Source organism: Eumetopias jubatus, unplaced genomic scaffold, assembly GCF_037043125.1.
Source record: "Eumetopias jubatus isolate StellerSeaLion01/CBP00866 unplaced genomic scaffold, mEumJub1_p1.0 scaffold_1, whole genome shotgun sequence".
In the NCBI taxonomy this organism is placed as follows: Eukaryota; Metazoa; Chordata; class Mammalia; order Carnivora; family Otariidae; genus Eumetopias; species Eumetopias jubatus.
The window spans coordinates 72,013,087-72,039,827 of NW_028274807.1; the positions used below are offsets into that span (position 1 = coordinate 72,013,087).

General features: G+C 49.8%; 1 protein-coding gene across 1 annotated transcript in view; it reads left to right on the plus strand.

Annotated features, from left to right (window-relative positions):
* XXYLT1 (xyloside xylosyltransferase 1) overlaps nt 1-26,741 on the plus strand; it is a 163,401-nt gene that overhangs the window by 86,195 nt on the left and 50,465 nt on the right. Inside the window, exon 3 of the mRNA XM_028100816.2 lies at nt 9,667-9,799. Within this exon, the coding sequence (XP_027956617.1) occupies nt 9,667-9,799 (133 nt within the window). The remainder of the gene's footprint in view (nt 1-9,666; nt 9,800-26,741) is intronic.

The window sequence follows — 26,741 nt, forward strand, 5'->3', positions numbered from 1 at the left end:
GGTGGTGGAGGACAGGAGTCCTTCAGGGTGGCAGCCCGGGGCCAGCGGGTGCAGTCTCAGTGGTAGGCCAGCGAGGAGCGGGTGAGGGCTGAGCAGAGGTCTGGAAGGTGAGCAGGCAGGAGTGCGGGCGGGCGCACACCATCGGCTCCACTGCAGGGAGGGGACTTTGTGGACAAGGAAGAGGCATGCGGACATGGGTCAGATGACATGCACCTGGTTCCTCTTTTGCCATTAATGACTGTGTGACCTCAGCAGACTTAACTCCTTTGGGCCTCTGTTTCTTTATCTGTAGAGTGGGGGGAATTACGTGCCAGCTGTCGAAGGACTGCTATTCGCTGCTCTCTGTCCGTTCTCTCCTTTTTCCTTTATAAGCAAATCCCATTTATTTGGGAACAGCATTATGCCCAGTAAAAGCATTAATGTCCTAGCTTCCCTTGCTGCTAGGTGTGGCCATGTGACTAAATTAGGCACTTCCAGAAGGTTGTTGAAAGGGTCTGCCTTATTGCAGGGGGCAAGGGGAGGGGACTTTTCCCTTTCTTCCTCCTTGTTGTCTGGAATGCAGCCTGGTTGACTGGAGCCCAGGTAGCTGTCTTGCACCATTCAGAGACCTTGAGAATGGAAACCAGACCTAGGATAACAGAATGGAAAGGTAGAAGGGGCCAGGACCTTTGATAGCTTTATGAAGCAGCCCGACAATCCCTGGATGACTTAGCTTTGGCCTTATGTGTTATTCAAACCATTGTTACTGGACATCTTCTGTTACAGTAGCTGGACCCGACCCATACGGATGCACCTGCCCCTGGGGGTTGTTGTAAGGTTTAAATGAGCTGAAGCATAGCAAAGAGTTTTGTGAGTTGGGAATGCACTTTGAACATTTTTAGGTGCTGTAAAAATACAAGCAATCAGTCCTGTCGTTGCCACTGTCATTTGAGGAAGCCTACCGGGCAGGGCTGCGGTGGACGGGCCCTGACAAGCTGGCTGGGCCAGGGGCACAAGTATGTGGCAGAGCAGACCATGGGGTTGAGGAGCTGCTTGGTTAGTTTTCCTAATTTTACAGTGAATCTGCAAGTGTGGCCTGGGCTCAAATGCAGGGAAAGAGGGAGAGAGTGGTTGGGGGAGGTAAAAGAGAGGGCAGAGATTAGAAACAGGAGCCCCCACAATTCCAATTCAAAGAACCTGAGTGAGCCATTTGGAAAGTTGATCTGTGACCGTTTGGGCAGACCCATGGTAACCGGATCACTATTTTCAGAAAACACCTGTTAATTCTGCCCAAAGAGGATGGCTTGCTACAGCTGCCATCCCCAGAGGTCTATGAAAAAAGCCTGCTGGTGAAGAGCAGAGACCAGGCGTCAGTCTCAGGGTTGGTGAACAAAGTGAGAATGTGGTCGTGCCCCAAATAGGAAGCAGGGCTTAAGCTTTTGCAGATAAAAAATAAAATCTCTAGCAGACCCCAGAGAGCTATAAGCTGTGGAGAGGCCAGCAGGGGTCACGGACATCTATGCCATAGAAATGAAAGAAGGGGGGATATTCTGCTTTCCAGATCTAAAATCCAGTTTCCTCTGCAGACTGAAATTCATAAAGAAGTGCCTGAGCTATAATTTCATACTGGCAATAGAAGTGAGAGGAAAATGGAGACCAGGTGTTGTACGTGTTGTCGTATATTATATACATCCCTAAAGTTTTTCAGCCAAGTTGGAAATCACTTCTGTCCTATCCTAAAGGATATGATTTATATACCTAGTCACCGAAGGCTCGAGGGGTGAGGGAGGAGACGCATGTCACACTGTTGCTGGAGCAACAACTGTGTCTTTTCATAATAATTTGTTTTCTTTTGTCCACAAAACAAGCTGATGGTTATAAAAAATGTGACCGCCGGCCCATAGCTCACAGTCAGTTTTCCGTGCTTAATTTTGAGAGGGGAGGAGGAAGGCCGAAAGAAAGAATTTGTTGTATAGCTAATACATAAAACTGCCTGTGGTCATTAATTTCAACCTCTTGGCTCCCAAACCTTTTACCAGCACTGCTCAACAGGTTGTATAAATCACTCTTAGGAACTCCATTTCCTCCCTTCCCTCCTCGCTCAGAGCCGGCTGCTGATGTGGAAAACAGAGCAGCCCCGGGAGAGTCCGGGGTGCCCTGGCTGAGCAGCACTGGCAGAACCGAGCCTGCTGTGCACATGGCCATCCGGGGGCCGGAGGGTAGGGTAGCGTGGGGGTGAAGAGCGAGCGTGGGCTTTAAGAGCCCCACGTGTTCGATGTGAGCCCCAGCTCTGCCGCTTCCCAGCTGTGTGATCTTGATTACCATACTTCCTCATCTCCTCATTTGTCACGCAGAAATAATCATGACAATCTCGGAGTATTTGGATGCTTACCTGAATATCATAATATATGTTATACAGGTCGGCTGTGGTCACTGAAAACTTCCGTTCAACTTTTGTGGCATGAAACCCCTTTTTCCTGAAATTTCTCCATTGGTCTCTGCTCAGTGAAAGGGAACCCCAGGAGTTTTCCAGCTCACTGGGGGTAGGGGTTTTGAGGGGGGTGGTTGTGGGAAGTGGGAGTCCCTTCTCTGCCCACAGAAGTCCCAGTCACCATGCCAGGGTGGCCTAGAGCTGTCTGATGTTTTCACCCTTGATGTGACAGCATTTCTTGTGTTTAAAGATAGGGGGACTTTAAAAGGGACTCGGGGATGTCTGAAGGCTTTTCTCCGAAACCTGTGTGTGATGGATCAAACACACTATCCAGTGAGGAAGTCTGTGATCTCAACTCTGACATTTCCTCACTAGGTTGCCTTAGACAAGTTGACCACACTCTCCGAGGCTTGGGTTTCTCACCCGAACACAGGAGGTACTAACGCCTACCCGACAGAGGTGTAGTGCAAGTTCATGAGCCGAGTCAGCAAGTGGAAAGCCCCCGTCTTGGGCCTGGCACACAGACACCCTCTCTCTGCTCCTGGGGAGGGACCGTTTGGCTGACCAGGCTGGAGGAGCCCCAGGAGTCGGTGCTCGGGGCCTCGGACCCTTGGCGTGTTCCACTGTGTTCCTTGGTGGCAGCTTCCCTCAGAGTTAGCCAGCTTCCCGCAGCTGGGCCTTACATGGTGCAGGCAGTGGAGGAGGGGGCTTTGGGGGCACAGGGAAAAGCCCAGCTGGGAAGCGACCCAAGTTCTCGGTTGGATAGGAGAACCACCACAACCCATTCCAAGTGCAGACGGCCTCAGAGATACAGCTGGGGTCAGTGCACTGTGGTGGCAGGTCTACCATGACAGCCCAAGACCCCGCAGCAGGAGAAGCCCGTCCAGGGTGGCTGGCGTGGTGCATCAGCACTGGGCCTGTCCCTCAGGCCTCAAAACAGCTTCTCCCGGGCCATGGGCCTCCTACTGTTAGAGGAGGTCTCCATCCCTTTCGGTTGCCCTTTGGCTCCTGCAAGCCAGAAGTCCTGCCCAACAGCAATGAAGAAGCCCCAGAGGCTGATTGCTGCAGTATTTCCAGGCAGACGGTGAGAAATCAAGCTTCCTTCCCAAGCAGCTGCTTCCAGAGTCTCAGCCTCATGACACCTCACAGAGCCCAGGTTGTCACAGTGTCCTCTTCTCCCTGAACGCTGTCCTGGTTAGTGGAAAGCTAGGCCTGGTGTTCTGAGCTGAAAGCCCTTTGATGTATTATAAATATTTATCTCTGGGAAGCTCTGATGCTCTTTCAAGACAGGGCAAGAAGGTGCTTGCATGGTTGACCTGCTCCTCAGAGAAGGCCCGTTTGTTGTCCATGAGGGTAGGCCCAGGGCTTACCCAAGCATGTCTGTCTTTTCCTAATTTCCTGGTCTCTTTTGTTGCGTGTTGTTTTGTGCACGTGAAGATGCGTCTCCCAGGAATGGTTCCTAGGGTAGGAGAAAGGAGGGGGGAGGAGAGGAAGCTTCTTTCCCCCTTTTGTTTGTTTTTGGCGATCATTAATTACTCACTCTGGATCATAATTCCATCCATGGTCAGATGACATGCCTTGTGACTGGTTTAATTGGAGGCTGATGATGAGCTTGAGCCTTTCCACAGGGGAATGTTGACTTGGGAAGTTCCCAGCTGGTTCTGAGGCCGTGCATGTTGCCTTCTGTGATGCACTGGTATAGAGGAACGGCCCCCAGGGCCCAGACAGGCTGGTGCTCGGGGCCTCAGGCAGCAGCATCCGGGCTGGGCCTCCTGAACCCTGAGAACACTCACCTTGACAGTCAGGAACTTCCCCAGTGCTGTCCAGGGCCAGGGTAGTCATAGATGGTAATGGGGTCTCTAGGTCCTGAAAGCTGCATCTTTAGCCAGCACTTGCAGTCTTGTGTTTCCTTTTCAACAAGGGTCACCATTTTGTTAGCCTGAAACCAGAGCATGACAGGGCGAGGTGAGCAGATGTGGCCTCTCATGAAGATTTTTTTACTTTACCCCCTGGAGTCGAAGTTCAAGAGGAAATATGTCTCAGACCTAGATCCTTAGCATCTTTTCCCACTTTGGGTTGACATACATCAGTGGCTCCCGTCTTATGGTCAGACATTTATCAGTCCGCCCCCAAACCACCTCCTGTACCCAGGATGCAACAATTCTTCCATTTCCTGAAACGGCCCGGCTCAGCCAAGCTACTGTCCCGCATGGGAAGCAGTGTTTAAAGCTCTGAGTGCTGACCCGTGAGGTGATGCTGCTGGGAGCCCCTGTGTATTCTGTCATCTCCCAAGGGGCCTGGCCAGCCAGTGCCAGCACTGCGCTCATCGGAGGACGATGCCCAGCAGCATCCCTCAAATACCCCGATGCCCACACAGGACTCTTCCTAACACATGGGCAAGCTCCCTTCTACCTGAGAAAATGACACACTTCGCTTCTTGTTTTTGTGATTAAACACATACATAGCAAGATTTGTGAGCTTGCGGGGCTGGTTGGAAGGCCCCTCATCCAGCTAATTGGACGTTGCAGCACCATGTTTCCAGGAATGAACAGGTCCAGCCAGAAGAGAAGATGGCTGGGTGGTGGTTGGGGGGGCTGAAGGGGGGGACAGTGTTTTACTACTGGTTGTTGTCATCCTCACACCAGGCACTGAGCTTGTGTCTCCATGGGTGGCTCCTGGCTGTAAAGTCTGGCTCCTGCCTCCCTTTGAATGTAGTATAGCTCAAGGTGTGTTCCTAGAGAAATGCAAGGATTTGTTGGTTTTGTGTGTTTTCTAACAATCCCTGCCTGATGTTGATGGGAGAATATGGAGAGCAGCTTCCCAAAAGCTGGCTATCCAGTATGTGGATCACGGAGATCTCATCTTTCTTTCACTACTGCTGTTCATCTTCAGGTTTTGTTTTCATGGTGTGATTTGCAGATCCTCCATGAGCTGGTTGTATCGGGTGCCTGGCAAGTCTTGTGTGCAGCCCTTTGGGCCGTATTCTTTTGGCCACAGTGTTTCCTGCTCTTGAGGAGTTTATGGCCCATATTGGGAGTGGGCAGTGGAAGGGGGGCGCCAACTGACATGAGAGCATTAGCTAGGCAATCAGAAGACCTGAGTTCTGGGATCAGCTTTGCCACTTAGCTCACCAGTGTGACCCCTGACAAGGCCCACTTCTTCTTTGGCCCTCAGTCTCCCCATCTGTATAATGGATAGATTGGCTCTTCCTTCAGCTCTGTTATCCTAGATTACTCTGTCCTCTTTGTTTTTTTTTTTTTTTAATCATTTTCTCACGGGATTCTGACATGGTAGACATTCAACCAGCCTGGATGCTGGCCATTGTTTTGAGTTTTATAGATGCCTAGTCCTTTTTCTGAGACATTCTTCCCCATGCTTTATAGATTTCATCTCTTTGCTTTGGAGTCAATTCTCTTACTCATTTATTCCTTAAAGCTCAGTGGTCCTAAGTGCTGTCATTACAGCTGTCCTCCAACGAGCATCCCCTGTGGGCCATCACTGTGGCTGTCACTGCCGTGTACCAATCTGACCTCATCGTCAGAAGAGCCTTTCAGCATAATGCCCCCACCCCTGCCATGTAGTTCCCACAGAGAGAGGACAACAGCAGGGACCAGGGGCCAGAGGAGCGGGGACCTTTCAGAGAATCTTACTGTAATCAATTCCAGCCTTCCTGGTAAGCATCTTTCTCTTTCCAGCAGTGACATTTGCAACTTGGCATCTTACTTCATAATTACATAAAGAATAACCGTCTGGACAGATGCCCGCCCGACACCACAGGTTGCACGGAGGGCTGTCAGCACTCAGAATAGAAGGGAGTGTCCTCTGGCCTCAGCCTGAAAGGTAGTAACTGGGCCAGTCCTTTCATGTTGGTGGGAAGCAGTCCGTTCCTTCCTAGCCAGTTCACCTCATTCGGTGAGGTCCCTCTTGAAAGAAGTATCAGCACCTTTTAGCAAAATAAGGTACTTTATGAATGAGGAGTTTTAAAACTCTAAAAGCATCTCGAATTCCTGTGTCTTAGGGCTGCATGTGACCTTTTCCAGGTTCACTCCCAGCCAGTTCCTAGAGAGCAGGGAAGGTGCTCAGATTTATTGACGGGCTTTTTAAGACAAGGCCAGGGCTCTGCCCAAATGAAGGAGCTGGGTCTGTTCAGGAGACCACTCATGTCTCTGAGCTCTGCCCTCCCAGCCCATTCCCGCCCTCAAGAAGCACTCTCTCTGGCCAAGGTGGTGAGGCCAGTACACAAGGTGTCAGTGCCCATGACCTTGACCAGGGCCTGTCCGGGTGGGGCAGGGAAGGAGGCATTCGGGCTGTTCCTCGTAGAGTAGGTAGGGTGTATGTGACCTTGAAAGCCCCGGGAGTACACATGGCACACATGGTAGGCTTTCGAGGAAGGTGGCCAGCTGACTAACTGCTGTCCCCGCCACTGGGAGTTCCCTTAGCTGCAGCGAAACTGCTTGCCTGTAGAGGACTTCCCTCAAATTCCACATCTGTCCAGCTTGTTGCTCTGCTTTTTGTCTGTCAAGGCCCTTGGCACTTGTGTGGGCCCCCGTGCCGGTGGCAGGGGTGCCAGGCCTACCTCCCAGGAGCTTCTCTCTGATCAGAGGAGAATCAGGGTCTGCTGGAAAGGGCGTGCTGGGCTTTCACGTGAACTGACCAAGGTTCAGATCCCAGCTCTAGCACTTACTTGTTGTAGGACCTCGGGCTATAGTTTTGAACTTTTCTAAACCTGTTTCTTCATTGGGATGTAGGAATAACTCAATCTATTGGGTGGTTAGGAGAAATAAGCTTGTGCCTATGCAATGTTGGGTACTTCAAAACCACTCACAGAAAGGGTGCTTCCCTGTGGCTGTCGTTGGTGTCATTGAAATACCCCCTGAGGATGACATTTCCCCTTCTTCCGTAGCCCTGTCAATACCACAGAAGTACCACCATACATCCTCGAGGCCTCCCCATCTCTTGGCCAAATGCCTTTGTCCCCCTCCATCCCCTTCGTCGACAGAACCTGTGATAGATGATGTGCTTTCTCTCCTTGGGATGATGATGATGATACCCTCCTGTCCCTGTCTCATTAGTACTCTGCTCTACTATGTGAAGGAGCCACCTGAGACCCTGGATGTGGGAGCTTGGGGCACAGGAGGCGGCCAGAAAGAAAAAAATGGCTGGGGGGGTGCTGTGGGGCCTCCCCACCATGACTTCTTGATGGCTATAACTCTCACTCCTAGACATTCTCTCCTGGGACATGGTGTTCTTCTCTAAGGTCACATCGGGTTCCTTCTCTCTGTTCCCCAGGGCCACTTCTGAGAGCATCAGGTACCCTGAGGCTCTGCCCTGTGGCTTGTCCCTACTCTCCACTCCTGGTGGAGGGCAGCTTTCTGGGAGATAGCGAAGGCACCACAATGGCTTCCTGACCCCCGGACTCCCGAGACATCACCTTTCCTGGCTTCTTGGTTGGGATGGTTGGCATTGCTGTTCTTAGTGCAGGAGGGCAAGCAGCAGTTTTACTCACTGGCGTGTGCGGGTGGGCAGTGTGAAGCTAGGTGACAGCCGTGTCCACATGGCTAGGTGAGCCCGTTTTCCTGCACCCCCTTCCTGCAGGGCCAGAGAAGCCCCTCACTTCCCTCTGGCCTGGGCTGCTGGGTTCTCACCTAGTGTAACTAACTTTTTTTTTTTTTTTTTTCAAAACACTCATGTCGGAAGTCAACTAATGTTCTTTTTCTGTGCCACAAAGGAAAAGAGAACAAGAACAAATGAATCAGTTTTTCTGGAATCATAAGCTGTGATTTCTTCATAAACGAATTTAGAGAATGCCTATTGAATTCCACAAACATTCCTGAGTGTTTACCGACGGCCGAGGCCTGCAGTATGAGTGGGTGGATGCCGAGATGCCAAAGATAGGGTCCCTGTCTTCAGAGGGCTTCCCTGGACAGCCTGTCCTCAGACAGCCGTCGCGCCCCGGGGAGAGCCTGATGTTGGGTGTCGGTGGGTGTCGCTGTGCCTCAGCTGTCCACCCCTGCCCAGATGTCAAGACCCAGCCCACGCCTCCCTCCTTCATGAAGTCTCCCTTGACTGCCTCAGGCGTCGGTGAATTCCCTACTCTCCAAACCCTAGATTCCTGCAGTGCTCTGCAGCCTGAATACAAGGTGTTTCCCATCTGTCCTCTCATCTTCCTGGCATCACAGGCTCATGGGGCCCATCGTATCACCCCCACTTTAACAAATGGGACAGCTAAGGTTTAGAGAAGTCATTTTCCCAGGGTCACAGCGTCAAGCAGCAGCAAAACTGGAACTTGCACTTGCATGTCCCGCTTCCCACCTTGGACCTCCTCCTTAGTGCAGAGCACTTTCTTTCCCGCATCATTTGACCCCTGAGCAGCCCCTCCTTGGAGCCCCTGCAGCCCCTCCCATGTCATGCACTTAGTTCCTCCCTTCTTGGTTTCAGTCACCTGTGTGTCAGTCCTGGTGGGGGCAGGGCAGGGGCCCGGGCAGCTGGGTCTGGTCCCCTGCTGCCACTGCCACATAGGAGCTGACTCAGGCTTGGGCGGGGTGGGGGGTGCAGAGGAGGAGAGAATGGAGCCGGGGGCCCCCCTCCTCCCTCCTCCCTCCTCCCTCCTCCCTCCTCGCCCTGAGTCATCTGGAGGCAGCGGAAGCAACCAGCACTTATGTGCCAGGTAATTGTGAGACTCAGTTTGTCTAATTATAGCTCATTTTGTCTCTCAGACAGTGGAATAAAAACCTAACAGTGTCCGAGGTCTTTCAGCTGTTCTGTCGGCATCCGAACTCGACACACATCGAGGTTTGAGAACGTGCTAATAAGGGCGGGTTTCCAGCCCTCTCTCCTGTGGCTCATTTACCACCTGTGCCCCACGGAGAAAGACCTGTATGCTTTGATTTTCAGTAGGGTGTCCACATAACATGTCGTCCAAACTGGTTCCTTTTGAGAATGAAGTGGTGTGCTGTTGAAAATTACGCCAGGACAGTGGGCCTGAAGCAGAGCATATGGTCACCTCATTCTAAACAAAAATGCATGCCTGCGAGTGGAAGGGCGGGGCGGGGGGGGCAGTTGTTTATGAAGACTTTGGTGCAGAGTGGGTTGCTGGTGGATGAAGGGCCTTTGTTTCCAGCGATAACTTTGCATCATTTGGTGACTGCAAGAATGACCTGATACCTGTTTCTGTACCCTCCACTCATTTTCTGTCCATGGCTGAGCCTCCCAGGATGTGTGTCTGTGTCTTATTGTTTTCTTTCTTTTTCCTCCAGAGATCCTGCGGATAATTCAGCTGGACCTAGACCTGAAGTATAAGACCAACATCCGGGAATTGTTTGAGGAGTTTGACAGTTTCCTGCCGGACGCCATCATTGGCATAGCGAGAGAGATGCAGCCAGTGTACCGGTAAGGGGCGGCCGTAGGGGGTGTGGCGTCCAGGACCCCCTCCGTCCCTCCTCTCTTTCCCCTGTCCTGCTTTATCGGTAGACACTCTTAAATCTCTTAATCTGCCCTTGAATCTCTTAGAGACACATTGGTGCTTATTGCATATAGTTAATAGTGTGGGCAGGTGGGTCTGCCCCAAAGCTGTAGATGCTGCCTCATTGTTTTGGGGGAGTTTGTAACATTTTTCTCATAGAAAGCTGAGCTGTTTTGGTTGCTTGGTTCTGGTTAAGCTCAGGATTTTAAAATCTTGGGCTTTGCCTTACAGAGGAGGTATCAGGATATAGCTTGAATTGCCTTGTCTGACGATGAACTAGGCTTTCTTGGCCTCTGAGTCACCAGTGACCCCTCCTCTGTCTAAGCAGAACGGGTTTATCAGTGTCTCGTAAGGAGGGGAAGGCAGCACAGCTTTGGGGCACTGGTTGGGGTTACCTCATCGCCGTGAAGAACACATTCTGCGTGATGCCGTGCACTTCATTGTCAAGTGTGCGTTGTAGAGAAACCCCAGCATCTGAGAACCAGGACACATGTTCAAGAATGTTCCCTGCAGCATTGTATGCAGTAGCCAGAAACTGAGAATGACTTAAATGTCCATAGCTAGCAGAAGGGACAAATAAAATGTATTCATCCAACTGAGTACTATACAAAACCCAAAATGTGCAAGTGGTAGTAGCCACATGCACTGCTGGGCAAAGTTAACTGTAATCTGGAGGGATGCCCACCGTGTGGCAAAAATTATAAGGAAAACCAAGGCAAAGATGATCCCCCAAGCCGGCCCGGTGTTCCCTCTGGAGGGCTGGGGGCCTGACGGGGAGGACAGCCTGGGTGCAGAGTGCCCCCGGAGTACCTCAGTGTGTTGTTAGCCCTCTGCACTCTCATGTGTGTGCTGTATGTCTTATGGCGGAAACAAAGGAAAGGAAGAGCAGAGGCACCTACAGTGTTTGTTGAAAACTAGAGCCATGGTTCTGGGTCCAGGGGCTTCCATGTTGCTGACTGATCCTCCTCCAGGTAGTGCCAGAGCTCACCCAGAACCGAGCTGCCTAGAGCTGGGATTTCACCATCCGCGGGGCTGGCGCGCTCTTCGTTGTCCTAGAGCTGGGATTTCACCATCCGCGGGGCTGGCGCGCTCTTCGTTGTCCTAGAGCTGGGATTTCACCATCCGCGGGGCTGGCGCGCTCTTCGTTGTCCCAGCAGACCCTCCCGCCGGCTCCCTGTGGACATCCTCAGAGCCAGGTCGTCTTTGGAAAGCTGCGGGGCACAGGTTGCTAGTGACCCAAGAGCCCGCGTTTCCCCTAAAAGAGCGGGGAAGAGTGACAGCTTGCTTGCTTGTGACTATTTGCAAGACGCAGATCACATAACAGGAAATTCCTGCGAGGCTTCTGAATGGGCTGATAACTCCTGGGCCTTGTGGGCTGTTTGCCCTGATGTCATCCTCTCCCAGCCTGTCTCCCAGTCACACAGCAGAGTCTCACACTCTGCAGGGGGAACAGGAGCCGAGGGTTTGGGTCAACACTTGCCACTTCAACTCAGAGCAGCCTCCTCACCTCATTCCCTCACCTTTATACAAGGTGGATCTCGATTTAACACCTAGAGCCAATGGAAGGAGCACTGGACTGAGAGTCCAAAGTCCTACGTGCTAGTTCCTATGCTTGGGGCCTGGGTTCCTCCATCTGAGAATGGGAGCCGCTGTGCTGCAGGACCTCCCTCCCCCTCCCCCGGCACTGTGATCCCAGTTTCCTGACCCTCACCGGCTCCTCATCGTCTTTCCTCTGTCCTGAGGCCGCTGGTCTGCAGCGGGGGCCCCTCACTGCTCCCTAAGGGCCAGGGTCCCCAGGATGCTCGCAGGCTCGTGATTAAATGCAGCCGGAGCAGTGGTGCCTTCAAGCCCTGCTCTGGAGTCTTCTTATGTAATAGAAATGGAAACGTGATCCCATTTAAATAGTATCCACCAGAATTTATGTTTTTGTACATCTAGGATTTTATTAACAGTGAAACGTAAATCAGTTTAATTATCTAGACTTCTCAAAAGAAATCTCTGAAAGATTTTAGATCCAAGGTGAAATTGAATTTTTCTCACCTTCAGAGTCTGTAATGATCATTATGTACAATGAGAAAAATGAGGCCTCTGCGGCTACCGGCAGAGTCCCAACCTGGCCTGTTTGTAGGGCTGGCACACTCACCATCAGAAACGAAAACCCCGTTATGTGCTCCCCCTTTCCGCTCCCAATCCCCCCCCCCCAGCTGAAATGTTTATAAAGCCTCTAATAATTAAGTCTGCAAATGACGGCCCTGCACTAATGTGTGCCCTACTGGCTCTGGGTAATTGCCTCTGAATATTTGCAGCCTTGTGCTGGGGCTGGGAATGGTTTGGTGCTGGCTGGGTCAGAGGGGGAATGGAGTGTGGGGTTTTTTGCTGTCTTCCGCTGGAAAACTGGAGACTCCAGTGGCCCAAAAGAAAAACTGTTGGTTGTCTGTGCCTTTGGAGCCTGCACCTGGGTGTGTTTGTGGGGACGGGGTAGGAGAAGAAGTGGGGGAGTGGAAGGGTAGCGAGTAAGCAGCGTCCACACAAGGACGGCCAGAGCCGGGCCCTTCTCATGAGCAGGCAGCCCCAGCCCCACTGCCTTGAACCTGGCCATCACCACTGGTGGGGTATCCCCAGGCCAGCATCTGTCCACTCCTGTGCAGTCACTTCCTGCGCCCTCCGCCAGGAACAAGGAACCAGTGGGAGTTCCCACAACCGCATGGTCTCACTCCCTAAGTGGTGGAGTGTGAGGTGGGCAAGGTTTTTATCATAAGCAAAATCTGCTAGCATCTATGAAAAGGAAAATTTAGAAACAAAACAACAGCACAAAAGCAAAACCTGACTGATTAACTGAGCACATTTTGATCTGGAAATTCACTAAGTAGAAATAAATTTGAATCTCCTCAACTGTGTTATTTTTATAGTCCCTTGCCTGACAGTTACTGTACTTCAAAAGGGCACATATTAAGTCATTTTTATGGTTGTTTCCCCTCTATTGTGTGCCACGAAGAACATTAGGAGCTTGGAGAAGGGTGGAGGGAAAAGTATTTCTCACTATTCATTTGACAAATAGTCTTTTTTGGGTTTTTTGTTTGTTTGTTTTTACAATTCTCTCCGCCATAATTCCACCCCCCACCCCAAATGAACACTAAACCCACTGTGCTTTCTGGGAAGTGATGGATTGTAGGATGCTAGGGTAGTGATAGAGGTACCTTTTTCTGTAGGCTCCCTGTTAAGATTCTGTTGAGTCAAATGTCCTGTGACCTTTCTCATCTGAAAATTGGGGAGCCATGGTCATTTTGGGTGGAACGGTCCTGTCTTGACCCTTTCTCTGCCTCTTTGTCAAGGAACTAGACCACTGGACAGGTAGGTCCTCATAGATGATGTGTTTAGTTGGGGTACGTGACCAAAAGGAGAGAAGGATCTAGTGCTTTCTCTGTAAGCAGAATGGTCTCTGTAAATAGAGTACTTTATTTTACACATATGTGTTAGTCCAGGATACCATTTTGAATTTGCTTCCTCATGAATGTATTGGAAAAGCAAAGAAAATGGTTGGGCCCTCTTTATGTACAGCCCTATAACATTATAGATATGTATTAGCAGGCAGAGCAGCTTGATGCAGAAGAAATTGCATTTGAGTTGTACTCAGAAGCTATGGATTGTAGTCCTGCCTTTCATGAATTACCCATATGATGTTTTGCAAGTCACTTGATTCTCTGACCTTCTGTTTTGTTTTGTCTTGTTTTTTAATCTGTAAGTGGGGATAAGTATATCTGAAGCACAGAATTACCGGAAAACTCAGATGAACAACGTGCATGAAAGCTTCCGGTGTGAAAGAGATGCTCAGTAAAGGGCACTTGCTCACTTTCCTCCCTAAATCCTCACAACTCTTTTTTGTGTTTTCTTTCAAGATGATTTGTTCTACTAGATACCTCTACTCTACCCCACCCCAACCATACAGGGTTACCAGTTAAAATACACAACATTCACTTAAGTTGGATTTCAGAAAAACAACAAATAATTGTTTTGTGTGTGTGTGCTCCAAATATTGCATGGGACATACCTATACAAAACAATTATTTGCTGTTTATATGAAATTTAAGTTAACTGGGTGCCCTGTTTTTTGTTTGTTTGCTAAATCTGGTAGCTCTACCCCTACCCAAGAATTAAAACCTCTTTTTAACAGAAGGGGATGATCTGGCTTTTCTACAAAGTCCTCGGGGAGGCGGGAACAGAGCCTTATAAAGTGGGAACTTGTCAGGAAAACAGGGTGAGCGAGTGAGGGGATGGCAGGAGGCAGCTCTCAAAGTTTCTGTGAGGCACTAGGCCTGGGGTCACCACTCTGCAGGAATTAGAGTCCTGCTTGTGATTTGGGTCCTTTGGGGAGATCACTGGAGGTAGGAGGTCTGGCAGTGGCTTAGCTTTGGGCCACAGGGTTCCTGCTGAGCCTGGAATGAGTGTGTATGAGAGACAATGTGTGTGTGAGAGAGAATGTGTATGATAGAGAATGTGTATATGTGTGAGAAAGAGACCGACAAAATGTGTGTGTGTGTGAGACAGAGTGTGTGTGTATGAGAGAGAGAGAATGCCTGTGTGAGAGAGAATGTGTATGATAATGTGTTTGTGAGAGAGACAGAGAGAATATGTGTGTGTGTGAGACAGAGAGTGTGTGTATGATAGAGAATGTGTGTGTGAGAGAATGAGTGTGTGTATGAGAGAGAGAGACAGAATGCATGTGTGAGAATGTGTGTGTGTGTGTGTGTGTGTGTGTGTGTGTGTGTGTGTGTGTGTGTGGAAGAGCTGGGATCACAGCCTTTGGTTATGGTCTTTCTGTCTTGGAGCTGGCCACCTGAGGAGCTCCTGAATGGGAGCTTTGTTGGTGGGGTCCACAGGCTTCCGGTTCATTCTCTGTTGGCTCCACAGGCCAGCTGTGTGCTGGTTTGAGCCCAAACCCACCATGAGGTGGAAGCAGCAGGCTAATCCTGTCAGCTGCTGATAACACACCACAAGGCAGGAATTTGCTTTTGTGTTAAGTATTTTAATAGTGTCTACTCTTTCACCTTTCTAGGTCACGTGGTTTTTATTGATAGTATTTGTGCCAGCCTAGCCTCTTTCCAGATGCTTGGAATGGAAATGTCCAGCTTATCTGCAGGCTGCCTTCTCCCATTCCTAGGACTGGTGAAGGGCTCTCAGGGGAGCTGGGGAGGAAGTGAGGATTTAGCACAGAGGTAGGAGAGGAGGATGTGAAATGACCCCACCTGTGCCACTCATAGCTGTGTGACCTTTGGCAAGTCTCTTGACCTCTCTGAGCTTGAGTTCCTTTAGCTAAGAAATGGAGATTATAGCACTGCATAGTAGTGTATATGGTGGAGTTGACTGGAGGATTAAATCAGTGTGTGTATAGTGCCTGGCAGAGGATAGCACTCCCTAGTGGGAGTTTTATCCAGTCCCAGCTCCGCCACTTAACTACTTCTGTGACCCAAGGAAAGTCCCCTAACTTCTGAGCTTCAGTTTCCTTATATGTAAAATTGGAACAACTGATTAACTTAGCATAATTAGTGCTAATATTTTGGCTTCTCAGCATCTGAACTCCCTGTCTGTGTTTGAGGAATTCCCTGCCACATAAGCCATCCTTCCTTTATGGAAGACAAAAAGGCTGATACTTTTATTTCCTGCACTTGCAGCTGGGGTGTTGGTGCTGTGTGCCCCTCCTGCCCTCCCTCCCCTGAGGAAATCAGTACCACGGATTTCATACCTGTGCAGGCAGGTTTTTATATTTTTACTGTATGCCCTAAGCAATATAGGCTATTTGCAAAACAGAAACAGACAGTGTTACAAGGAGAAATCAACTAGTCCATAATAAAGGAGGGAACTTTTAGTATGCCTCCGGGGGAAACCAAGAGCTCAGAGAGGGGGAGCTATGCACATAGATGACAGCACGGTTGTAGCAGAACAGGGAGGAAGGGGGACTGGCACCCCAGTCCCTGTTCCCACTGTGATCCTGGCAGCCTCCTCCCCCTACCCCCGCCCCCTCCCACCGGGGTAGTTCAGTGCCCTGCAGAGGGTGAGCTGCTGGCCACACCACCTGCTTCTGGACTCCAGCCTGTGGTTCTAGCCCTGATCATCAATGAGGTTTGTGTTCTGGTTCTGCTCCATGGAGATGTTCATCTCATTTTTTAACCCTCCTATCTCCTTTCCCCTGCTGTACTCCTTGAATTAAAAAAAAAAAAAAAGAATCATTATATAAAAGTAATGTATTTTCATTAAAAATCTAAGAAGTATATGAAGATTATTTTTCCAGAAATTTTCTACAAATTTACCTGTGTGTGTGTGTGTATAAATGGACTCATACTTTATATACCCTTCTGCCTCTTTTTTTCGTTCACTTACCAGTATGTCTTTTTTTTAAGATTTTATTTGAGAGAGAGAGAATGAGTGAGAGAGAGTGCACATGAGAGGGGGGAGGGTCAGAGGGAGAAGCAGACTCCCCGCCGAGCAGGGAGCCCGATGTGGGACTCAATCCCGGGACTCCAGGATCATGACCTGAGCCGAAGGCAGTCGCTTAACCAACTGAGCCACCCAGGCGTCCCGACTTACCAGTATGTCTTGGCTATCCTTATACCTAACTCAGTATTTCTATATTAAACATTGCTAGTCTCCCAATAGAATTATTATTATTATTTTTACTTAGGAAAACTTTTAACATATACAAAAGCAGACAGAATCATGTAGTCTGCTGGATGCTTCGATGTTACAGTGTTCATGGAGCTTCATTGATTAACAGCCCTCAGCTGGTCTGGTTTCATCTCTGTCCCCAACCTCTCATCTCCCCCATTCCCAGCCATCTCTGTTATTTTGAAGCAAATCCCTCAGTATACCATTGCATCTGTAAGTGTCATTTTTAATCTATTATTTTTTTTTTTTAAAGCATCCTGTTTGCTGTTGCCAGGTCAGGAGCTGAGGAGGTTTGTGTGAACTCATAGCATCATTTTGTCTTCAAGTTCCCTGGTCTGAAATCAATTTGTATGAGGGAGGAAAATGGATAGACACGGCTCTAATATCTAGCCAACCAGCGTTTTCCATCTCTCTCCTGATTGTCTCATATCAGGATGTTACTCTAACAGTCACGTCTGGAAAGGTTTACGCTGATATAAATTCAGGTCCACTGTTCACTGGGCATGAAGCTCTGCTTTATAAGAGAGCCCTACCACCACCATCATTTCAGGTAGTAGCTTCTCTTTTTTCCCCTCTGACACCCGAAAATGAATTTCTTGGCTCTTGTTCTCATGGTTTTTTTTTTAATTAACCAAGATTGAACCTGTCAGTTTCTATTAGAGTTAAATCTGAGTAACAGAGAAAAAAGGCTGCCACCTTTTACTGTAGTGACTGAGAAAGAAGCTGAGTATTTCTTCACTCCCTGGGCTGCAGAAGGCCGGCCTGTTTTGCATAGCCCCAGTGATCCGAAGGCTGTGATGGAGGCCCTACAGAATTCCTAACACAAAGGGACGGAGGGGCGCCTGGGTGGCTCAGTCCTTAAGCGTCTGCCTTCAGCTCAGGTCATGATCCCAGGGACCTGGGATAGAGTCCCACATCAGGCTCCCTGCTCGGCGGGAAGCCTGCTTCTCCCTCTCCCACTCCCCCTGCTTGTGTTCCCTCTCTCGCTGTGTCTTTCTCTGTCAGATAAATAAATAAAATCTTTAAAAAAAAAAAGGGGGTGGGGAGGGAAATACCTGCCAGGTGGTAGACCTAATAATACCTACTATGAGGCAGTTGGTTTTTAATCACACCATTGGGAAAATGTGTTTTAAAAGGGAAAAGATGTATACAGAAACCCTGCAGTGGAATTGCGGTCTGTAATGTAACATGATTATTAATAGAATTGTTGCCCATCCGCCGGCTGTGCCCCCTGGGTGCGCTGTGGACATCCAGCGCCCGCTGAGGGCCACGGGCCACGGAGAGGCTGCCGAAGACTGGCTGCTCCAGCTCAGATGGGGTCCTGGTTGAACACGGGCGGGGCTTCCCTGCTCTGCAGACACAGCTCAGGTCAGGTGTTTTGTCTTTGGGCAGGTTAGCAGTGCTGGGCCGCCCAGTGATGGGGCGATGAGACCCATCACGGGGTACCCAACGCAGATGTTTCGCGAAAGAACGAGTGAGGAAATGAATGAGCGGACAGGGCGGGACCAGGTTGCATGTTCTCTTCAGGGTGTGCAGACCGAGCACCAGGCACACAGTAGATGCCTGCTGAATAGACGAAGGAGCTCCGGTTTAGTCAGATAGAGCCTGACTCCTCAGCAGTGTGTTGGCCGGCTGTTAGGTAAGGGTCCACAGTCCCACCACTGCTGTTCTTACACAAACTGCTTCCACATTTTTCTTTTTAAAGACAGTACACGGGAAACATTGTTATTCTCGATTTTCATTGGGCTCATCGGGTGCGTGAACTACAAGATTAGGTACTTGGAGGAATTATGAGGTAGAAGACATGTCCCTGCTTTCAGAGCGATTACAGTGTGAAGGAGGTGGGGCAGGTAAGATTCAGTGAAGGCCCCAATTGGCAAGTCAGTGCTGTTACTTAGAGGTTTTCCTCTGACGAGCCACAAAGATGCTTTCCTGTGGGAACCATGCATGTCACAGCATGGCGTAAATCCTTCTCAGCTTAATATTCTGCCTTCAGAATTCCAAGCTGTGTGTGTGACATTTCTGTCTGTCTTCTTCCGTTGTTTTTTTTTTTTTTTTTTAAAGATTTTATGTACTTGTTTGAGAGAGAGAGCATGAGAGGGGGGAGTTTCAGAGAGAGAAGCAGACTCCCTGCTGAGCAGGGAGCCTGCTGCTGGACTCGATCCCGGGACTCCAGGATCATGACCTGAGCTGAAGGCAGTTGCTTAACCAACTGAGCCACCCAGGTGCCCTCTGTCTTTTCTTCTGAAAGGCTTTTTGGAAGGGGTGGTGGGATTGCTGTGCAGGTACAGCCTCCAGGAGCCTCCTAGGATGGACCTAGCTCTGTGCACAACAAGAAAACTCACTCAGTAGGCTTTTGCTGAGGGTCTGGCTAAGCAATAGAGAGAAACTAGACCCTGCCCTTGAGAAGCTTGCAGACTAATTGATGGGACCACCTCCCCACATCATTCCACTGGGAGGTGGGCCCAGGCAGGTGCTCCTAACCGAGGCCCAGCGAAGGATAATGGGAGGACTGTCCTTGTTTGCATTACGAGAACTTGTTTCTTCTGCCAAATAAATCTCTCATTGAGAGATCCTCATTTGCAGTCAGGCAGCAAAAAAAGACTCATCTTTAAGCATCTTCCTGGGGCGGGAAGCAAAAGAACATAGTTGAATCACAGTGGCGTGTGTAAAGAGGGACTTTCTGTGACAGGCAGTGTATGGAAAGGACAGTTGGGCAAGGCTGGCTCCAGGTGAGGGGAATTACAGGACGGCTCCCTGGCTACTGCAGGCGCACAGCTCAGCCGCCTTTCTGACCTAAGTGGAATGGATATTCAGCCTCCAGGCCCTCTGCCTCCAGGTTAGCTGCAGAATTAGCCACTGCAGAAATAGCAAGCTTTCAAACTGGACTTGGGTTTGAAATATACACCTTACCTCCTCCTCCTGCATTGAGTGACTTCTTTAAATGAGCCGTTTACTGTTGATCATAGAGAACCCCTAGGATCTGCTTACAGGTGGCAGAACTGATCCCCAGGAGCTGCCCATAGGAACACTTTGCTCCAGGGACCCAGCCTTCCCAAGTGTCTCTGTCCTCGAGAATTTTCTATCATTACGTGTAAAAGAGGAACCTTTTTAGGAACCAGAATTGCTTTCTGTAGAATAATTTGCGTGAACATTTGGTATGTCCTTGCTGCTGTCGATGAGCACTCATTATGAGGCTGCCAGTCCTGATGGGCTTCCAGAAATGTGAAGTCCCAGAGATACTCACGGGGCCTCATTACTGTCAGTCTGTGTGGTGTGAGGTACCAGTGCATTTGACTGCTTCTCTGGCTCCACTTGGTTCCCTGTAAGGAAACACTGCCACCCTTAATAAAATGAAGCCTACTACCTGCACAGGGTAGAAGCAAGGGAAACCCTTTCCCTGACTCTAGGACCATTTTATCTTGTTTGACCCAAGACTCATGAATTTGGAACTGTAAAGAAGGCAATAGAATTCTAGCATTCTACCTGGCTTGGCAGCAAACGAGATTTTCATGTTCTTCATGTAACTGTAGTTCATTGGTATTCAGCTTTCAGGGAGTCTGGGACATAGTGTCTAAGGAAGGCTAGGACATAACGATGAATCATTTTTTAGAAGGAAGAACGAGAGCAGAAGAGAAGCATCTCCATTTTTTCTGCCTGTTCCTTCCTGCCAGGATGTCATCAGGGTTTTGGTAGACTCTGGTGTGATCTTGGTCATTCAGGCCCCCACTCTCCTCACCTCACATTCTTTCAGCTGCTGTCCAAGGTCAAAGGCATCCTACAGATGAGCAAGCAATATACTTTTGTATAAACAGAGGAGAGACTGTCTTTGAGGCCTCTGAGTCCCTGGGAGACTGAGATGGCTAGCCAGAACCTGGGGAGGGATTTGTGGACCAAATGCAATATCTGGGTTGCCTGTGATTAGCTGCACATCCAGGTGCCCACCAGTCACCTGCACAGACCAGACCAGAGGAGCCCCACTCTCCGGTCTTCATGTCGTATCATATTCAAGACCATATGGAGGTGAGTGGTGGTTTTATATGAAATTGTAAAATGAGAGGGTATTGGGTAGGGTCTCAAAAGGGGATCATCCAGTGAGTGTAGCATATTGTAACAGACACAAGAAAGGCCATCTGTGATTCAGAAACTCAGGATACAGGCTATCACAGTTTAATTTCAGGTAAAAGCCTCCAGGAAGTAATACAAGTTTTTGAAGATTTAGAAATGGATTGTGAAAGACAAGGAAGGAGAGAATTGATTGAAACCCCATCTGTGTCCTGGATCTTGACTGGTGTTTCTGGTGTTCTCATTTGTTTTGCATGAATATGGGCCCAGTGCTGCCAAGTCTTCTGATTTTTTTTTTTCCCCGAGAGAAGTCAGAAATCTGTGTTAATGTGAAAGATTCCGATCTTTAAGTATTGACAATTAAGCAAACAGTCTGCTAGCCAAGCAAAACAGTGGTGCACCAGATCCAGCCCAAGAACTGCCAGGTTGAGACTTCAGGTTTAAACGTTCACTGAGGCAAAAATTGATGAAACACTTCTACCAGTTTGGCCTGGACCTTCTGAAGACTGGTTGTCTGGTCCTTGGATTCTGATGGCCACAGTTTGGGGGTTTAAACTTTGTTTTTCTCAAATATTTTCCACTATCACTTGAAGTAGTTGATTTTGATTGGTAATTTAAAATTCCATCAAATGGGGGCACCTGGGTGGCTCAGTCGGTTGAGCGTCTGCCTTCAGCTCAGATCATGATCTCAGGAGTCCTGGGACTGAGTCCCACGTCGGGCTACCCGCGCAGCGGCTAGTCTGCTTCTCCTTCTGCCCCTTCCCACCGTTCATGCTCTCTCATGCTCGCTCTCTCTCTCAAATAAAATCTTTAGAAAAAAATTCCATCAAATGTTTTTCTAACTAGCCTCAGATTTACCTAATAGTAAAGTGTCAAGGCCAAGCATAATTCTTGTCCAGAAATACAATTTTGGAAGAAAATAAAAAGATTCCCAGACTTACCATTTATCAGAATTGGCAACTACTTTAACTGTACTGTGTATTAAAACATCTTTAAACTACTCTCATGTCTGAAGATGCTTTTGGGAGATTGGAGGGAGGGAGGAAGGGAGGGAGAGAAACCAAAGGGAGGAGGGAAGGGGACAGGAGAGGCCAGGGAGCCACGTGGCTGCCGCGTGCTCGCTGCCTCATCTCACCTACTGTCTGTTCAGTGCTGCCTCGTGAACAAGCTAGGCTAGCGCCAGACCCACGGAGACCCCAGCCCCAAACCTTGCTGCCCGCTTTGGTGCGGTAGTATGACATCATTAATGACATGCAGAGTGGCTTCTTTGATGGCCCATCTGGAGAGTCTTCTCCCTGCTCTTCGAGCCACAAATACTTGTATTTCTCCTGGACAGTTAATTGGTGTCTCCTTCTGTACAACTAGTTAGATGTCCTTTTCTTCAGTTGCCTAGTAGAAAACTTAGAGCCAAACTTGTGGCATGCCTGTATCAAGCTCATGGCTCGTTAGAGGATGCATTTTGGCATCTTTGCTAGCTAAGAGAAATTCCTTCTGGAACAAAACTGGGGATAACATTGAAAGGAAAGGAGAGAAGGAGGGTAGGAAGGGAGATGCGTGCAGTCTTCGTTAGGCCCTGCCGCTTAAGATCCCACTTTCTAGATCTGCCTGACACTAGTAAAGATAAACATCATGAGAAACAGCCCTGGGAGGAAGGACAGCATGGGTGGTGTGAACGTTTAATTTCACCGTGAAATTATTGTTAAACTATAACACTTCAAGTGTGGAAAAGGGGACGCTATTGATAATTACACTAGGACAAGTTGAACCAGCCCTGTCCTAGACTGCCCGAGGACGTGTCCTCACCCTGCACTCGAGCTGGTAGAGCAGGGAAGGACGTGGTGCAGGGCAGAGCAGCCGTGAAGGCCCAGGCACCTGGGGTCAGAGATGCTGCTGACGTGGGCAATGTATTTGGACCTGTCACCTGCTAGAACCAAGAAGAGGGTGTTGAATCATGCTTGGGCTGGCATTTGGCCTTTGCCTGGATGTTCAAGGTGAAGAGTAAAAGCACCCTGTGTCTATAAATGCATCTTACCATGCCTGCCCCCCACATCTCCTGGTAGTCCCTGTGAGCCCACGAGCTGCAATTTGGCCCTGTGTTGAATGGGCAGATTAGGCTTTCCCTGAGGGGTGGAGCTAACACCACGTAGAGACTGATTTGCTACTTTTGAGAGCTTTTCCCTGGGATTTGGCCATAATTTTGTGCAGAAGGAGTCAAGGGAAAGAGGCGGAGGTGAGGCAACACCTTTCAAAAAGTGTAAATGCTTTGTTTTCACCATTGATTTTTGGCTAGTCTCAAAAATTCCCTAGAGCTGCCCTTTGTGCGTATTAGCTGCGCGTCAGAGCCTCACTAGGGCTGCGCCCCGTCAGCCCGTGACGGGAAAGGCCAGAGGGCCTAAACATACCTTTTGCAGGGAGGGCTCTCCTCCCCACATGGTGTAGGGCTCAGCAAATGTCACCTGTGCCTCCCAGATGGGCTTGTCCATACGTCTGGAGCAGAATCTCCAGAAGCTGCCAGGGGCCCCGTCCGGGAGAGATCAGCAGGGGCTGTAGGCGAAGGCGGCACAGCCCACCTCTGGGAGGGGAATGGAAACTCAGGCCCCACCGCAGATTTGCCCCTGTGGCCCGGCCTTGGAATTAGCAAGATGGAGAAGACCGTAGGCCATCCACGTGAGCTGGGCCTCAGTTCAGGGTGCCTTTGGGGGAGGTGGCCCTTTTCCCCTCATCGTAGCGCATCCGGGCTTATCCAGGCTAACTTGGTGACTTAACAGCTCAGCCGTGAAGAATTCCACAGGTACTTATTGAGGGTCTGCTCTAGGCCCATCTCAGTGGACAAGTCCCAGGCCCTGCTGTCTAGAGTACACGGCCTGGAGAGCCGGCCGCACCTGCAGCTGAGGGTCGGAGCACCCTATAAAAGCCCCTATAAAGGTGTGGCCGCACTTGCTTAACTCAGAGCTACCTCCAGACCTTGCTCCCTCCTTGCGGCTCATTCTGACCCTGGGGGCCCTGTTTCCCTCTCTGTGCGCCACACCATTTCTGCCTCTCAGAAGCTCTTCAGCCAGACTGTCCACTTGGCTTTCAGTTTCGTTTCATGATGGGCAGTCTCTTGGATGACTCTCAGTGATGTGTTCTGCAGCCAACGGACAGCCTACCCCATCCCTGTCGCCAAATTAACTGCTGTGACTTCACAAACTCTCAAACTGTTTTGAGCACCTACCCGATGCTAGTAGGCTAGTAGGTGCCTTGCTTACACGTGTGGCCTTTGGATATGCTCTCCCTCCATCCTGCCCTTCTGTTTGCCTTCCTTGTCCTTCAGGTCACCATTTTTTGAAAGCCCCCTGAGGGCCTCCTTGGTCCTACCCGGACCCCCGGCTCCTCAGCACTGACTGCTCTGAGATCATTCAGCAGGTCATGACTTAGAGGACAGGTGCTTCCTAGGTACGCGTGTCTCCCTCCGCAGGGTCCTGCGCTCTTTGGGGACAGGGCTTTTGTCTAATAAAACATTGTCTTTTCCCTCCCGGCCCCACAAGTCCAGCCTGGGGGCCTTGAACTGGAGCCCTTCCTCCAGCCACCATCCAGCTCTGGTTCTCTAAGAACATCGTGGGATTTTAAGTCTTGGTTGTTTTTAAATAATGGCATGAAGGGTCAGGAGGAAGTAGGGGGAACTGACCTGTAGCCATAGGGATAAAGCCAAATCATTTACTTTTCTGGAAATATACATGCTCTTATTGCACTCTGGTGATAGACTAGAATGTTGGGAAATTGTCCGAGCTTGAAGTCAGAGGTGGGGGGACTCCTGGTTCCACTTCTTCCTAGCCTTACTACTTTGCATAACATATTTAAAGCTTCAGTTTGCTCATCTGTGGCATGGGGGTGCCTCCAGCATATTGGTTATAAAGTGATTTCTGCCTCCCCCTTCATGGCCTATTTGAGATATGTAATTCACATGTCACACTGCAGGCAGAAAAGATGCATTTGAAAAACCTTGCCTGGTGATTCTGAAGCTGGAGTTTGTGCCTCCTCTCTTTGCCTCTTTGAGAACCACTGGCCTAAATCCTTGTGGGTGCTCAATAAATAGGAATGAAATCCTGTCCTAGACACATTGCACAACGCCAGGCACAGAGGGGCTCCATGAGTGCTATCTGCCCTCTCCCTTTTCTTCCTGTCCTGCACAACCCAGACCTTCCCTGGGTGCTGGTCAGTAGTGGAAAATGTTCCTAGAACACAGAGAGGTTGCTAGAGAGAGAGAAAGAGTGTGTGTGTGTGTGTGTGTGTGTGTGTGTGTGTGTTCGGGGGGCCAGCTTCAGAGAGAGAAAGAGTGTGTGTGTGTGTGTGTGTGTGTGTGTGTGTGTGTGTGTGTGTGTGTGTGTGTTCGGGGGGCCAGCTTCAGAGAGAGAAAGAGTGTGTGTGTGTGTGTGTGTGTGTGTGTGTGTGTGTTCGGGGGGCCAGCTTCAGAAGCCGGAAGGAATGGTCCTGACTTGGAAAGGGAGTGTTCTGTGCAGGAAGAGGGCCACATCCTGCCTTTAAGAAGCTGCCACTGGCCCTTTCCTCTTCATGGTTTACGGACCAGTGTGTGCCCTTGGCCATGATGAAAAACATGACTTTGCTTTTCTGTTCCATGGTGCAGAAGACCCATGTGGAAAGCCCAGTGGCAGCGGGGCGGAAAACGGCCCGATTGGAGCCAGCTGTGAGGATAGCCACCTGTGCTCTGTAGATTGCAAACTGCAAACTGTGTATGCCGATCCGGGGTCAAGGATTTTTGAAGCACCAGTCCTAAAGCATTTCAGGCTTCTCCTTGTAATGTGCCTGTCCCTGCATGTCACTCCACGGCATGCCCTGGAAGTGTCACACCCCACTTTCTCTCTCTCTCTCCACTTCCTCTCGTCACTTCAGGGCCCCTTCTGCACCCTGGCTTCTCCAGGCCGGCCGGTGAGAGTGCTTTCTCTGCAGCACCCGGGCCCTGCGCCATGCGATCGTTGTATGTGATGACCCGGGGCTGCCCGCAGCTGAGCCTCAGCTTATGGACAGCCTCACGTGACTTGACCAAGTTGAAATCTAACCACCTCCTTCTAGACACTTGCTCCCTAGGGTCCTTTCTCATTTGGAGAAATGATCTTCTGGATCCAGACTCTTGTGATTAAAATCTTACCATCCCATGCCACTTCCATTCCAAAGGCAAAGAATAAGGTATTTGCTTTCTTGGGCCTCCATTTGGTCCTTTCTTGGCTGCACGTGCAGTCTCCACACCCGTTGACGGACGTACTAATGGCTGAATGGCTGATACCGGAGGAGCTCAGGCATGCCCTGCAGGCTGTGGGCCATGAGCTTTCCCACTGCAGCGCCTTCGCTCCTGCCAGTGGTTAGAACAGTGCTGCATTCCCCTAGGCTTGAACCGTGCTCAACTGTTACCAGTTGGTTTTACATTTCCTCCTCGTTCGAACTCAGCAACAGAGGAAGGCAGGTAGTGTTATTCCCATTTTGCAGAAGAGACTGCACTTGGGTAGGTTAGATTTGCGCAGGGTCACTTGGTCATTTCTAGGACTTGGGTCCCCATCCCTAGTGCCCTGCTTGTCCTCTAAGCACCTGAGATCCTTGGGGGATGGTTCCTGGCTTCCGCCTTTATAGTTCCCGAGCTATGCAACAGCCAGGATGGAGAGGTTCTGCAGCCTTATACCCAGCCACCTCACAGCCTGGGTCACCGAGTCCCCACTGCTTTTTGGGGGATTCATTAAATAGACTTCCATGTTGAAGACAATCCCAGTCTTTCCATGAAAACATTTAAGATCACTCAAGTTCGTGCCTCGGTGTTTGAACCCCTTACAGACTGCCTCCCACCTTCTAGTCCACAGTCACATTTGGCAACAGCTGGATTTCTGCTCCAGCATGTGCAGGGCCCTCCAGCAAAACGGTTTGATCACTTTTTCCTCGCAGCACAATGACCTCCCTGGTGATGCTATGATGAGTGTGTCATGAACAAGTCTGTTCTCACAGTTTCTTGGGGGTTTTGATCTTTGGGGAACCTCGGTTGTGTGGGTTTTAGTGTAAATTGTGTCCAGGCAGACTCCTCAGGGCTTTGACATCAGAGAGGAAATGGTTTTAGTTATTAAAGGACATGGGCTGCCTTTTTTTTTTTTTTTTTTTTTTGAT